This window comes from Aethalodelphis obliquidens, unplaced genomic scaffold (genome assembly GCF_003676395.1).
Source record: "Aethalodelphis obliquidens isolate GAN/ISIS:26980383/991018 unplaced genomic scaffold, ASM367639v1 scaffold59, whole genome shotgun sequence".
Classification (NCBI taxonomy): domain Eukaryota; kingdom Metazoa; phylum Chordata; class Mammalia; order Artiodactyla; family Delphinidae; genus Aethalodelphis; species Aethalodelphis obliquidens.
This window is the reverse complement of record NW_020838003.1, coordinates 2,873,186-2,889,706: the sequence shown is the minus strand read 5'-3', so window position 1 is coordinate 2,889,706 and position 16,521 is coordinate 2,873,186. Positions and strand designations below refer to the sequence as shown.

Genomic DNA, 16,521 nt, shown 5'->3' with positions numbered 1-16,521 from the left:
GGAACCTTGATAACTTCTAACATCCTTTCCAACATTTTGATTTTTTTTTAAATGCAGCCATATTGGAAGAAAAGAATTAGAAATGTGAATTTTGGGTGTAATTTAAACAGCATAAATGTTATAACATATACTAAGATATTAAGTTATATCATTGGATAAATTAAAAATTAATACCATACAAAGATCCCAGGTGATAGCATCATACAGCTTTACTTTCTGCAAGTCAGAACTTACAGAAGAACTCAAAACTGCACAAAACTACTGTAATCTATAATATTGCTTTGCAAGTCCTTGCCTTGCTCATTGAAATATGTACAAATTTCAGAGCCACAATTTAGTCAAATAACAGCAGCCTTCCAACAACACAGTTCAAATTTCAGTTATCATGGCATATTAACTGTGACTAATTATATAAGAGCTGCTAGCTCTTTGGTCCAAAAATCACTATGTAAATAACAGATGAGCATCATGATCAGTGACTAACATGTCACTTCTTTCAAAGTCTGTCAGTGCTTGGTCACTGCACATCTGTTATTCAGTTCAAACGCAGACAGCAAATCATGTTGCTTCCTTGTGTTCCAGTGATAAACTCACTTGACATTTCACAAAAGTGAGTAATCAAAAGAGGCTATTAGGGCTTCCCTGGTGGCGCAATGGTTGAGAGTCTGCCTGCCGATGCAGGGGACGCGGGTTCGTGCCCTGGTCCGGGAAGATCCCGCATGCCGCGGAGCGGCTGGGCCCGTGAGCCATGGCCGCTGAGCCTGTGCGTCTGGAGCCTGTGCTCCGCAACGGAAGAGGCCACAACAGTGAGAGGCCCATGTACCGCAAAAAAAAAAAAAAAAAAGAGGCTATTAGCCCATAAAGATGAAAGTGCAACAAAGAAATAAAACGTGATGATGCTGGAAATGAAATTGGATGTGAATAGAAGATCTGAAGATGATGACAGCAAAGCAAGGACAGAAGAGACCTAGGCCAGCAAGAAGGTAAGAGCCATGAATGTAAAAAACAAGATAAAGTCGCTTCAACAGGATTCTAACTGAATGTAAATGGGTTGTACAAGAAATAGGGGATGACCCAGGAATGTTGACACCGTGCCCTTTGGAGCAATGTAGCTATGCAGCCATAAGAACTTAGTGAAGGCAAACTGATCAAAATAAATGAGGAATGTGATTGTGACAAAAAGGATGACAACGCCCCAGAGGAAGTGACACCAGAACAAAACTTCACATTAAAGAAACTCTCAGAGATATCTCATGACTTTGAAAGGACAAAGGACAAGATGGAAGTTGATCCAAACTTAAAAAGAATTTGACAGTTCAATTCACCAAGGCATAGAAAAGATGCCTGCTCCATATAATAAGTCGTATGATGAGAAGAAGGCAAGTAACTGTTCAAACTCCTCTTGACAAGATTTTGGCAATGAAGTAATACTTTAATTCTCAATGTTTCTAATGTTTTAAATTACAGTGTACTGATAAATATTAATTTTACTATTTTTCATTTCCTTATATATTTATAAACCACAGTAAGAGAGTTTTTAGTGTTTTGAGAAAACATTTTAAAGGTCACAGAACAATTGTTATTCTCTTATTGATTTGCTTTGTCCAGTTTCAACTTAGTCATTTTCATGGTTTTGCACTATTGTGCAAAACAAGAACTGGATGTATTGCCAAAGCCTAAATTTTTCTTTCACAGTTTTCAGTCATTGTAAACGTCATTCAGAAATTGCCACCTACTGCATGCTAATATAATAGCTAGTCCCCTTCTGAACATATTTTATAAATTATTTGCAGTGTCATGATATAATGTTGAAAAGATGTCCTTGCTCCTAACCAAACCAGGCATATAGAAGAGCATTATGTACCTGGCAGTGGCAACTGAACTAATATACCACTGACTCTTGGGTCCATGTTCAATTGATTGGTTATATCCAAAAGTTCTTCCTGAGAAACATCCTTAGGTTTTAGAATGATCTCACTACAGATACCTGGAAGAAAAACAAGTACAGAAAGTCACTTTAACAAAGATGTGTTTTTTCATTGATGGTGTCTTACACAATGTGTGATTGGTTCCCTCTGCTCCTATCCCACTGGAAGAAAAGGCCCTTCTACAAAAATGATGTTCTAAGCACCATCAGGAGGGAATTTTCAAATAGTACAGATGCTTTCTTGTGATTCACATGCATTCTTTGGCCCAGTAACCCATTTAGCAAATCACGCTCATCTGTGATAAGCTACCGTTAGCGGATTTGAAGAGAGTAAGAACACCAATACCACCACCACCACTATTAGGCCAAGTTCGGCAGAGTGAACTAGCCAGGTTTATCATGTGATTAAAGCAAAAAAACAGGCCCTTTAAATGTAACATGTTGCTCTCACATCTCACCATAAGATCTGAAATCACACTGAATTGATTCAATAAGAAATTTGAAGAAAAAGAGTAAGAAATGAATATAAACTTCGGTAACTAAATAATCTATAATAAATAATAATAATAATACATGTCATTCAAATAGCACTTAGTTGACAATTATCATTCATAATTATCACACTTTGAAGTAAAACCAGAAAACGCTATCTAGTAACAAGTACAACTAAAACACGTCCCCACCTACGGCAGCAGCAGCTTTGATCTTCTTCCTGACGTATGTGTGGCTTGCTGGGTTATCACCCACTAAAATGATACTGAGGTGAGGTCTTCCATTCCCAAGAGAAATCCAAGATTCCACACCTCGCTGTATTTCTTTCTGGATTTGTTTGGCCATTTCAGTTCCTGAGATAATAATTGCGTCATGTCTGTGGAAAACAAAGGAATAAAGGTAGTACTAAAAAGGCAATAAGGAATATTCAACCACAAAAATTTAAAGTACAAGAGTGAATAAAACATTTATGATTCCCCAAGTGAGCAACCAAAATTTGACTTCTTTCAGGTATATTTGACACTCATTCTTCAGGTTCAAAAATATATTTATAATTTTTTAAAGGAGTCCAACTCTGCTTTTTAGTTCTGCATAACAATCTATCTATAGTATACATAACTTTTACATATATATATTTCAATTATCAAACCACATACTAAAGTTCTAGAATATTGGCTCTATAATATTGGCTGTATTAAAAGCTCTGCTATTTTTTTCAGAAGAGACAGATCAGCACAGTCTAGTTAAAACTAGCACCCATCTTCAAAGCTCCAGGCCATGGTGTATATACGTGGCCCCATAGCCTTTTGACCCAAAGGCAAAGTCAGTTCACTCTTAATAGAATATCCTGTACAAGACCCTGAAGTCATGAGCTCCGTACTACACAACTCTTCTCACTTACTAAAGGAAAAATTTTATCCCTCAGCTCCAGGACAAGGACAACTGTGATGACAGCTGCCAGTCTTGCCATGCTTGTCATTGATTACTGTGGGGACCAGGCCAGTAAGTAAGGCTCAGTTGCCCCCCTACCCAAACACCCACACCACGGCATCATTTCTAATAGAAAAACTGCACAAAACATTACTTCCTGGCAGTTTTTAAGTGCTTAAGTAGGTAAGAAGTACTATACTTTGATAGATGACATAAATCTCTCTCTGGAAAGGCACAAAAAATGCCTTATGGGAAGGTTTTCCTGCTCTCCATGATCTCAAACTTAAAAGTGGTGAATTAATGTTGCTCCTACTGCATGTTTAGTTTTTAAAGGTACCTGATAAAGTAAAAGATGGTTCCTTCTTCCTGGGGCCCCTGTCCTTTCACTATTGAAAGGCCTGGTGAAAGCATGATCTATAGCACATGAATATTACACAAAATATCAAAAGCAGGTCAATGAATATTGTGAAGGAGAAGAAAAGGAGGAAAGAAAAACCTTATAGCAACTTAATTTTTTCAAGCACCTGTACATTTTCTATGTTCTAGTGAGAGCCGTCATCATGAATATCAGCCAGCACAAACAAAATGCAAACTTGCTGCCCCTTCTAAATAAGTCAACCCCCTCTCTAATAGGTTGACGTACACATACATAGACCAGATCAAGAATATTCCATATCAACCTGGCACCAGTGGTCCACAGAGTTCATCCAGATTCAAACAATTTTGATGTAAACAATGTTCTGCTAAGAAGTGATTCTGAAATATGGTCTATGGAGACATACGTCAAAATTGCCTGGGAAGCTTACTGAACTTGCATATTCCTAGACCCCAAGACCACACCCATGATTTGCAATCCCTGGGAGAGGGGAGAGAGGCTGGGAATCTGCACATCTAACGGGTCCCCACAGGTATTCTTGCGCATGATCGTGTTTGAAAACCACTTCTTCAGTTCAACACAAAAGTATATTTCAATAATAATCATATCCATGGGTAAACAATTAACTGAGCAAATACACATTGGTTAGATAATACAATTATAAGTAAACTCTACTTTTGATTCTAATTTTGTCTACTTTCCACTTTCAAGACATGGAAGGTCATGGTAAATGCAGTGTATCAATCTTGCTCCACTGTCTTAATTTTGTAATAGTTTTATTACAGTATAATTGATATACAATAAACTGCATATATTTAAAGCGAAAGTTTGACGTTTTAGTATATGTGTATATCTGAGAAACCATCACCACAATCAAGAATATGGAAATATCCATCCCCCTCAGAAGTTTCCTGGTAACCCTTTGTAATCTCACCATTCTATCTGTCCCTGCCCTGCCTCCAGACAACACTGGTCTGCTTTCTGTCACTATATGTTAGTTGGTATTATCACGAGTTTTATAAAAATGGAATCACGCACTACATGCTCCTTCTCATCTAGCTACTTTCACTTAGCACAATTAAAATTCATTCATGCTGTTGTATGTAACAATAGTGCATCTCCTTTTATTGCTGAGTTTTCCATTGTAAGGATATATCAAATTGTGTATATCCATTTAATTGTTGATGGATATACGTGTGTTGTTTCCAGTTTTTAGTCATGACAAATAAAGCTGCTACAATCATTCACGTACAGGTCACTGTATGCACATATACTTTCATGTCTCGAGCAAATATCTAGGACTAGAATGGCTGGATCATATGGTATATGTTTAAATGTGTAAGAAACTGTCAATCCGCTTTCCAAACTGGTTGTACCATTCTACATTTCTGCAAGAAGTATATGTGAGTTCCAGTTGTTCCACATAGTTGCTATCCCTTGATATGGTCGGTCTTTTAAATTTTAGATATTCTAGTGGATATATGATAGTATCTGACTGTGCTTTTAATTTGCATTCCCCTAATGAATGATGATGTTGAGCATTTTTTTTTCATGTGCATATTTTTTTCATATGCCTATCTTCTTTGGTGAATTGTGTAATTTAATTTTTTGCCCTTTGTTTAATAGGTCATTTCCTTATTGAGTTTTGAGAGTTCTTCATATATCCTAGATTCAAGTCCTTTATCAGATATATAATTTGAAATACTTTCTCCAAGTCTATGCTTTGCCTTTTCATTCTCTTAACTGTGTCTTTGTATGATAAGTTCTCAATTTTGATGTATTTTAATCAATTTTCCATTTATGGATCATGCTTGTGGTATTGTGCGTAAGAAATATTTGCTTAACTCAAGGTAACAAAGGTTTTCTCCCATGTTTCCTTCTAGAAGTTTTATGGGTTTAGGTTATGCATTTAGTTTTATGGCTTAGTTCTATCTTAGTTTGAAGCGACTTTATATCAGGATACTGCTGAATGCTTTTTCTGTGTCAATGGAGATGATCATATGATCAAATGGTTTTTTTGGTTTTAGACTCTTTTCAAATGTTAAACCAACCTTGCATTCCTGGGATAAACCTCCCACATATCCTTTCCAGATATTGTGGATTTCATCAATTTTTAAAATTTTTTTTGCAGCTATGTACCTGGCAGATATTTGTAGCTTTCTTTTCTTGTACTGTCTTTGTATGGTTTGGGTATATGGTTACTGCCCTCATAGAATGAGTTAGGAAGTATCCCATCCTCTTCCCATTGCCAGAAGAGTTTATATAGAATCGGTATTATTTCTTCCTTAAATGTTTGTAGAATTCACTTGTGAAGCCATCTGATCCTGGAGCTTTCTTTGTGGTGAGGTTTAAAACTCCAAATTTAATTTTTTTTAATACAAAGAGGGCTCTTCAGGTTACCTAGCATTTCTTGAGTGAGCTTTTGTAATTTGTGTCTTTGTACATTCTAATGATTAGTACATAATTATTAGACTAAATCAAGTTAAGATAAAATATATTCACTTTTGAGTTTAAATTTTATTTTTCAGGATTAAATAATGAACTGTTTTCACTATCTACTTTGAATTCCTGTTGCTCATTTGTTATTGATTCATTTAAGTGGACTTTTAATACTAAGAAAACAAGGACCTCCTATGTTAACAAGTACTAAGGGCTGCAGATATGGCAAACAATTTCAGGTAGTAAAAAAAAAAATACTTTCCAAAAATTAAATTGTGTCAGCAATATTCAGATAGGTAAAATACTCTGCTATAGAAGCAAGTTTATCTGCTAACAGACTAGAAGTCACTCTTATAGTAAAGAACATACATTTGTATTTTAAAATATAAAACCATCTGAGCTCCATGTTGCATTCTATAGCATATGAATAGCAATGCAGCTGCTTACATGTTTTATTAGCTGATTCTCTGTTAAACACAATGATTTAGTCATAAGTTATTGTGAAACTGGCAACAACTGAACATAATCCAGGATGATTATGGCCTAGACACTACAAGCTGTGTGACCCTGAGAATGTCAGATGACAATGGCATAAACTGATTCCTGACTCCCAAAAAGACAATCTACCTACAGATTAAACCTGACTGCACATTTTTTGTTGGGGTCTGAGGTGACAGGGCTTACTTTACATTATAGTACCGATGTGCTAATTCAGCTTGCTAATTATAGCTGATATGATATGGCCTGGCCTAGTTGGTATTTATGGGTAAACACCCAAAAGACTGCCACCCAATTATGAATAGGGACTTAGAGCATTTTCAGTAGCAGCTGGCCCATCCCACTGATTCCCTCAGTCACTGCAGAGCCTCAGCAAGCCCGGCTCTATGGGAGACACAATATAAGGATAAATGAAGCAACCCGGACTTAGTGGAGGCCCAATGGGAGAATGCCTGTATCAGTCCATATGCTGGAAGAAATGGTAAACACACACATTAATAGCTCATATAGACTTCAGTGAATAAAGAAATGAGGTTTTTTTCAACATGCATATTGTTGAAAAATGTTACATATCAGCAACCACTCAAATGTTCAGCCACAGAAGCACACAACTCCTAAGAATTCACCCTGGCTCAAGTCTCGATCTCTGCCAGTCCATTTTCCACACTGCAGCCAGAGTGATTTTCCAAATGGAATCATATCAGTTCCCTTGTTAAAACTGCACTACATGTCCAGTTTTTATTAATTTAATAAATACATATTGAAAACCATTTATGTGCCAGGCAGTATTCTATGATATTTAACATATCATGTGTGAAACATGGAAAAAAAAAAAAGGCACATCTGGAAGCCACAGTTACCATTTTACATAGGTTGGTTAAGGTGTCACTTCTCTGATTAATCGAGTAACATCTGAGCATAAATGAAGGAAATGAAGGAATATGTTATGTGGTTATCTGGAGAAAAGAATTTAGGCTAAGGAAAATACACCGCAAGTACAAAGAACGTTAGGCAAGAATGTGCCTGGTATGTTTGATGAATAGAAAGGCCAGTGGCTACAGTAGAAAGAACAAATGGACCAGAACAGGACATAAAGTCAGAGAAGTAGTGTGACATCAGATCACATAGGGTCCTACGGGCATTCTGAAGGACGTTGGCTTTTATTACGAGAAAGAAAGCCATTTAGAAATTTTGACCTGATTTTCATGACCTGATTTTCATTATTCAGTGATAACTGGTTAAAATGTGGAGGAGAGACTATGGGAGGAAGGGGCAAGTGGGGACACCAGTTAAGAAGCTAGTGTGGTATCCCAGGCAAGAGATGAGGGTGGCTTGGGCAAGGGGGGTAGCAGTGGAGATGCTAAGTAGTCTGATTCTGAATCTATCTGGAGGGTGGAGCCACTGGAATTTACTGAGATTGGGTATAGGGTGTGAGAAAAAGAAGTCAAATATGACTCCCAAATTTTTGACATGAAAAACTAAGGAAAGGAAGTTTTAACTCAAATCCAAACATCCTGCAGCTTACACGCCCCTGCATGAGCTTTCTTTAGCTTCCCTGTGCTCACCAAGTCCCACACTACACATAGCTGCATTTAAATTTATCACCTGTGCTAGGTTCTCACTTCTGGGCCTTCACATACACTATTCCCTCGATCTGAAACACTCTTCATCCTCCTTCTCACTTCTCTAACATCCCTACCAAATCTGTTCCTCCTTCACTCCCACACAGTCCTCAAGTCTCAGCTTGGAAAGGACTCTGGGAAATGTTCTCTGACCCCTTCAACCTGGGGATCTGCCTCTTATATGAGTGCCCACAGCACCCAGCTTTTACCCTCATGTAGTATCTTAAGGCCTTGTTAAAATTACTGTCTCCCCCACTATACTCTAAGCTGTGTAGGACAGGAAGCTTATATTTACGATGACATCTTTAATACCTAAGAGTATTTTGCACATTGTGTTTATCAAATATTTGTGGAATTATCAGAGTTAAACTGTTTATTGTATTATAATTTGTTGGAGTTACTATGCAGCCACTGAAAATAATAATTATAAAAATAGCAATATGTGAAAATGCTCATTGCATAAAATTAAGTGAAGAAATTAAATGAAAAATTGTAGGTACATAACTGTAACTTAAAATATGCATGCATATGGCTAAAGATTAAAAAGAAATATAAATAAAATAAAATAAAATGGTGAGATAGGTTAGTATTCTGGATATTTGTCTTTCTATCTTAGAATATTTTAAAGCGCTATCAAAACAGATCTTGAATTATATTAAAAGTGAGTAGATGCAAAATATGTATAAAACACATGAAAAGAAAAAATAATAGTAAAATTAACAAACTTACCACCCAGTTTAAGAAAGATATTACCATTGTCATTGAAATTGTCTTTGTAATCCTCCTCTACCAAAATCTGATCCTCTCCCATAGAGTTAAACACAATCCTGAAATTTGGGTTTATAATTGCATTGCTTTCCTTTCCATTCCTTTCTTTTATCATTTAACCTAATGTTTATATCTATAAATATTAAAAATATAATAATATACATTTATAATATAATGTAATATAATAATATACATATGTATACTATATATAGTAATGTATAATATATATGATATATATCACATTTACATATGATATAAATATAAAATAACATGCAATATTATAATATTTCTCTAAGGTTTACACCCAGGGATGGAATTGCTATATTATAAGATACATTTATGTGTGTTCAATTTATGCCAGCCTGTTTCCAAAGTGGTTGCACTAATTTATAAGTCCACCAGTAGTGTTTAAGAATTTCTATTGCTCTACTTCCTTGATATTGTCAAAGTTTTTAAATTAACCAATTAGCTAAATGTCATTTTGTTGTGGTTTTACTATGCATTTCCCTAATTACTAGAGGTTGGATGTCTTATAGGTTAATTGGCCATTTGGAGTTCCTCTTCTATGGGATGCCTGTTCCTCTTCATTGACCATTTTTCTAATGGATTATTAACTTGTGCCTAATTTTTAGTAGTTATTTATGCATTCTGAACACTAATCTTGTATCAAGTATACCTATGTATCAAGTATCACAAGTATGTGGCTTGTGTTTTCACTTATTATATGGTTACTTTTGACGAAAAGTTCTTAATTCTAATGTGAAAACCATCTTTGCCTCTAGAGTTTGTACTTTTGTCTCTTAAGAAAACCTTCATCTCTGACAAAATTTCTTTTACAGAGCACAACAGTACTCACAGTTGATGAGACAGACTGGCTAAGGAACTGCCAGCAACTTTTTGAGGCTCTCTACAGGCTAGATCTAAAAATCTCACAGGGTTTAACAAAAAGATCTAAAAAGTGGTTCTGCCAAGCCTCAGTTAAGAACCACTGATTTATGCCCCCATCATTCTCAAAGCAGGAGTCCCCACTCTAGTATTCTTTTTTGTGTGTGTGTATGGTACGCGGGCCTCTCACCGTTGCGGCCCGTCCCGTCGCGGAGCACAGGCTCCGGACGTGCAGGCTGAGCGGCCATGGCCCACAGGCCCAGCCGCCCCGCGGGATGTGGGATCCTCCCGGACCGGGGCACGAACCCGCGTCCCCTGCATCGGCAGGCGGACTCTCAACCACTGCGCCACTAGGGAAGCCCCACACTCTAGTATTCTTGATAGGTGGTCAGCTACTTTCAATATAAAGAAACCTATGAAGCATATGTGCTTGAAACTGGTCATGGAGCAAGATATCCATAATTGTATGCAAACAAGCTATAATCTACCAACTAAAGTATAAATTGATAAATTAAAAAATATTGTACACATAAACTCACTTATTGTAACTAAATTACAAAGCTATTGTGAAGTTTATATTGAACACAAAAACTTGAATGTACTCTCTCTTCATTGCCTACATCAGATTTTAGAAATAAGTGTTTAAAAATCTATTTTGTAAATGAGCCAAAAAGACCTAAAAGTGTTGCATTTTTTTCAAACTCTGTTGGAAATTGTTAACATATTCAAAAAATAGGCCAAGACATGGTGGGGGGGGGGGCTTCAGATTTGAAACTTTTAGTGAATTGCAAATACTGAAACCAAAGCTTACAAACAGAAATGCACCCCTTCAAAAGCAAGGGAAGTACTGAGCTAATTAAACAATGATGCCTCAAACAATATACAAGCAATTTTGAAGTTCTACTGTTGTGGGTTGAATTGTGTCCCCAAAAAGATATGTTCAAATCCTAATCCCTGGTACCTGTGGCTGTGACCTTATTTGGAAATAAGGTATTTGCTGATGTAATTATGATGTAGATAAAGTCATACTGCAGTGGAGTGGACCATAAATCCAATATGACTGCTGTCCTTAGAAGAAGAGAAGACAGAACTCCACGTGAAGACACAGAGGCAAGATGGCCATATGACCACAGAGGCAGAGTTGGGGTTATGCAGCTATAAGTGAAGGAAAACCAAGGATTGCCAGCAACAAGACGCTAGGAGAGCATGGCTCTGCAGATTCCTTGATTTCAGACTTCTAGCCTCCACGGGTGTGAGGATAAGTTTCTGTTGCTTTAAACTGATGGGGTCGCGAGCCACAACTACTGAGCCCGCGGCGCCTAGAGCCCGTGCTCCACAACAAGAGAAGCCACTGCAATGAGAAGCCCACGCACCGCAACGAAGAGTAGCCCCCACTCGCAGCAACCAGAGAAAGCCCACACACAGCAACGAAGACCCAATGCAGCCAAAAAATAAATTTAATTAATTAATTAAACTGATGGGGTTCAGGGCAAGCTGCCCCAAGTTGTGCCACTCTGGCATGCAGATTATTTCCAGCTGAAAATAACCAAGGCCTAATACACTCCAGAAGAAACCTCTGAACTTCCCCCTAAATGCCCAAAAGAACTTAAGATAGAAGGCTGGTTCCAGGAAGGAGCTATCACAACAGATAACCATTCTAAAGTATGAACTAGGTGTGGTAGACAAGCAGGAACCTAGCAAGGCCTGTTTTTGATCAAAGTCCTCTCTGAGTCCCACTGTCTCTAGATGATCCAGCAAACGTTTGTTCACCGAACATTAACTCTTTTCATCTTCCTGTGAATTACCTTACTTTTAAGTCCCAGACCCTTACCTTCTTCTCCTTAGTCCAGAATAACATATATACCTCATCTTGCCTTACTATCTTTGGAATTCTTCATGTTTATGTGAATTCCCTTATGTACTTAATAAATTTGGTTTTCTCTGGTTAATCTGCTTATGTCATTTTAATTGCCAGCTAAAAGAACTAAGAGGAAAAAAAGGGGAGTATCCCCTCCTTCACAAAGCCATCTAGTTTGTGGTACTTTATGACAGACTTAGTAAACAAATACATCTATAATCCCAATTTAAAATATCCCAATTTGTGGGAAGAACTTTTGATGACTCTATTTTTCACTGAATAAATTTATATTTTGTAATGTAATGGAACATAATTGAGAAGACCTATCATTTTACTGCATCTAAATATGGCAAAATATTTTAAAAATCATAAATAGATACAACTTATTTGATGACTTTTATCTTAAATATTTGTCAAAGAAAGGTACTTTGAAATGAGACATGAAAATAGCACTTGTGAAAATATTTAGGCTGAAACATCTTCATGAAAAAAACTAGAACTGAGACTATGTTCAATTTAGAAGAGTTTGCTCTGAGTTTACCAGGTGCTTTAGCATCTGTAGAGAAAGTATTTTTAAAACTAAAAATACTACTGTCTAAAGAAAAGAGTAATTTGCAACTTATAAGAAAACACAGCAAATTTAATTTTTAAATTAAGCATAAGTTTGGGTTTTTTTCCCAGAAAATTATCAGTATCAAGGCATTAAATGAAGATATGGCTAAGAAACTGATTCAAGTTCAGTTGCCCTTGAACAACATGGGTTTGAACAGTATGGGTCCACTTATACATAGATTTTTCTTATTAACTGGGTACCGTAGTACAACACGATTCTCAGTTGGTTGAAACTGAGAAGGCAGAACTGCAAATACAGAGGGCCACCTGTGAAGATTTTTAACTCTCTGGAGGGTCAGCATCCCGAACCCCTGCATTGTTCAAGGGTCAACTGTATGTATATGTACCAAGAATGGGTCATATGTTAAAAGTTAACAGTCACATAATTAACATAAAAATGTAAATGTGTTAATATAAAATTAATATTAAAAATTTAAATTGTTTTAATGTATAAGGGTATAAATTATATTTTAAAATGTTAATTTTGAAAACAGTTTTCAATAGAACTCTTACAGGTCGATAATATAAGTCAATAAATAATCTAAATATGTAATTTTCATTACTTTAATGGGGTTTTTCTACTCTTAAAAATGTGGTTTCATCAAAAAATTATATACTGACATTGCCATTAATACACATCAAAAGTGAAGTCAATTTGACCCCTTAGATATCTTTCACACAATGCACCCTGTCATTACTTGCTCAGGTGACATCTCCTGCAAGCAGAAATGTTGCAAGTCACCCCCAAAGAAGGCAGAACAAGGAGCTCTCCCTTTCAGCACTTTATTCTCCCCTCCATTTCTGGGCTAGCACTAAATATGGCTTCATTAGGAAAGAATAAATCATAATGAAGGGGCTAGGGAGGAGAGTTAGCAGTAGAGCAGCACAATGCAGTACAAATTACTCACCCAAAGACAGTAGTACCGAGTGTCAGCCCTGGTTCACCCTTACCAGCTATAATGAAGTTGGACAAGTCTCCTAACTGCTTTCAAAGGCATGCAATTTCCTCATCTATAAAATGGGAATGGTTGGCTAAGAGTTGATTGGCTGATTTGTAAAAATGGCTCTCCTAGTTTCTGTTAAGTAAGAGATGGAGACATATTCAGAAAACCAGAAGTAATATGCGACTAAAAAGCCATCAACATTTAGTGTTGTTTCTATGAGCTTATTTACCTATTTACTTTCCAGAAAATAAACTGCAACCATCCAACTGGAATCTACAGTTCCAAGAATTAATTAAATTTGTAATTCCTAGAATTAAATGAAGTTAATTTAGTTTAACTAACTAAAACAAAGTAGTAAACAGGAGGGAAAAAAATCACTACTTTTCTTGTGTATCTAAATACTCCTTCACAAAACAGTAAAATAACAAAATCTGCTCAAGATCAACAGTGTATTTAATTTGTATACTTCACATCTTGCTTCTGCATCTATGTTTCAATCTCATTTTCAACCACAACTTTAATTAGAGATGCAATAAACTGTTTTATGATCTATAAAGATGAAAAAGCCAAATACAGTCATTAGCAATTCAAATATCTCTGCAAGTCCTTAGCATAGTTTAATCGCTTTGTATCTTAGAGCATAATTTTAAGATTTTGAGTTCAAATTAACTATACAATAGAAATGAAACAAACTCAAGGGAACCAGGGCAAAATTACATATGGAATAAAACCAACCAATCAGTAGTACTAGGGAGCTATTCGAAGTAAGTGAATTTTTTTTAAAGTAAATTAATACTTAGAAGTGTTAAGTTTATGGCCTTTTAAAAACATTTCATTTCACATCCTAGATACTATCTTACACCGTGAAGTAATTTTATCAGAAATTATACTTTTATAAGTCAAAAAAACTAAAGCAAGTTCTTTTCATGATGTGTGATTCTGTTATTCAATTTTGTAAGTTAACTCTTTCAGGACCCTAACCTGTAACTTAGAACATAAGCAGCCACCTATACATCCATGATTTTTGCAGAAAACATCTTAGATGCTAAAGTTTGTACCACGAGAACCCTTGGGCAGTCTGTTGAATCCGATGTACATCTTCTCAGAATAATCTTTTTTAAATGTTTAACATAAAATACACAGGTTTACAAGGAAACCAATTTTATTAAAATATTGTTATCACTTTTTTTAAAGCGTTAAATAAAAGGATCTAGTGGCAAGTCTAATTACTACCATAATATCAAAGTAGTGGTGAGTGTATATGATGTTTTGAGATCTCTGCATCAACTGTTATTAAAATATCTGTTTTCACTGGCAATATCATAAGTACTACTAATATTACTGTGGTTTAAGGCCAACATTAAACATTGAAGAAAATGCTAAGTTTATTAGAGGTCAGTGACCTCCCATCTAAGTTTAGGGATCCCCTAAATTCTATCCATTAAGTCCCAGGCTAAGAGATACCCTGTATTAAGGAAATCTAACTAGATAATTTTTAAGATTTATATGCAAAATCAGTTTTCTTGATTCACAAAAGTTCTACAGGATTTAATAAGAGTTTTCAGAAGGAGGAAAAGCAAGAGGGAGATATGTCAACAATTATAAATTGCTTGTAGAGTAAAGCACTGGATAGATCATGCAGGTTCAAATCCTGTCTTCACCATTTATTTATTGTGTTATCTTGGACAAGTTATTTAATGTTCCCTTAAATATTAATAAGAATTTATTTTTCAACAATACAACTGGATTATTCAAAGGCAAGATGATATTCATTGCAGAGTTAATGATAAAGAGCTGAAGTGGGAAGAGGAAACATATATTTTAAACTATAATATGCCCTCACTTTAGAATTATGAATCTTTGAATAGTCTCTTGGCTCTAGGCACATTCTTTAATGAAAGTAATTATAGAAATCCAAGTAGAGTTCAGATCATTAAGTGAACAAACCTGACTGGTATGATGTTGACAAGAACATGACGTGAATCTGAGAGTAAATTATTTCATGTTTCAAGGACTAGACAGTAAACAACAGCAAGATGGTTAGGTAAGTTAATGGCCACTCGACTTAATATGATGCAGTCAATAAAATGTTAACAGAAACAATGGTAAGGGCTTCCCTGGTGGCGCAGTGGTTGAGAGTCCGCCTGCCGACGCAGGGGACACGGTGCCGACGCAGTGCCCCGGTCCGGGAAGATCCCACATGCCGCGAAGCGGCTGGTCCCGTGAGCCACGGCCACTGAGCCTGCGCGTCCGGAGCCTGTGCTCCGCAACGGGAGAGGCCACAACAGTGAGAGCCCCGCGTACGGCAAAAAAAAACAAAAACAATGGCAACACAGAAAATGCATATGATGTAATATTAAGTGGAAGAGCTGGATAAGCCTTCTTGGATACTATCCAACCCTGGGTTCTCCTTTGACGCTAATTTAGGTTTGGATTATATTCCATACACAAATTAGGTGGGGTTTTTCTGGTCCAAATTGCACTTCTTAATAGTAAAACTCACTTATTACTAATCATTGATTTATCCTAAATTAATCATTGACAGTTCAGATTTCACCCAAGCTCCTATGTCTTTAAGCATCCTTTCACAACTTAATCGCCCCTAAGCCAAACTATTTTAAAAAATCTTCATTGAGCTCCATTGAATTCCATTAAGAGTATGTAACCATGGAAGATAATCTGGTGGGTTTCTTTCCTGCTATTTTTATCATCCCATCAGGGTATTAACATGAAAGGATAATATAATTTCAAAACATGTGAAAAACAAAGATATGGGTCATTAAAGAAACTGCTAAATTACTACTAAAACCATGACTGAGTAACAAGATCTGAGATTAGTATTAGTCTCCTTTGTTCATCTATTGATCCATTTTAATCAGAAAACTTGATTTTGGAGACATTACGTTAGAACACATTATCTCTGAACAGCTGGGACACAGGAATAAAACTAATATATGACACTAAATGGTGAAACTTTTAGTTCTAAATTTAAAATGACAAAAGAACTGCTTAGAAATAAAAACTATCATATCTCATTTTCATTAGAATAGGTAAGGCATTAAGATAGGAAAATCACACTATATTTGCCAGCAAAATAAAATATGTCTTTGAGAAACTGCCTTTGCTAGTCACTGGGACTAACTCTATCTTCGTTGATATAATGCTAAAGA

The 16,521-nt window shown here is 36.1% G+C and overlaps 1 protein-coding gene across 1 annotated transcript in view; it reads right to left on the bottom strand.

Moving 5' to 3' along the window:
• Window positions 1-16,521, bottom strand: part of MTHFD2L (methylenetetrahydrofolate dehydrogenase (NADP+ dependent) 2 like) — a 138,303-nt gene that overhangs the window by 118,340 nt on the left and 3,442 nt on the right. Inside the window, exons 2-3 of the mRNA XM_027087465.1 lie at window positions 2,611-2,795; window positions 1,865-1,987 (exon numbers count right to left, since the gene is read on the bottom strand). Coding sequence (XP_026943266.1) covers window positions 1,865-1,987; window positions 2,611-2,795 — 308 coding nt within the window. The remainder of the gene's footprint in view (window positions 1-1,864; window positions 1,988-2,610; window positions 2,796-16,521) is intronic.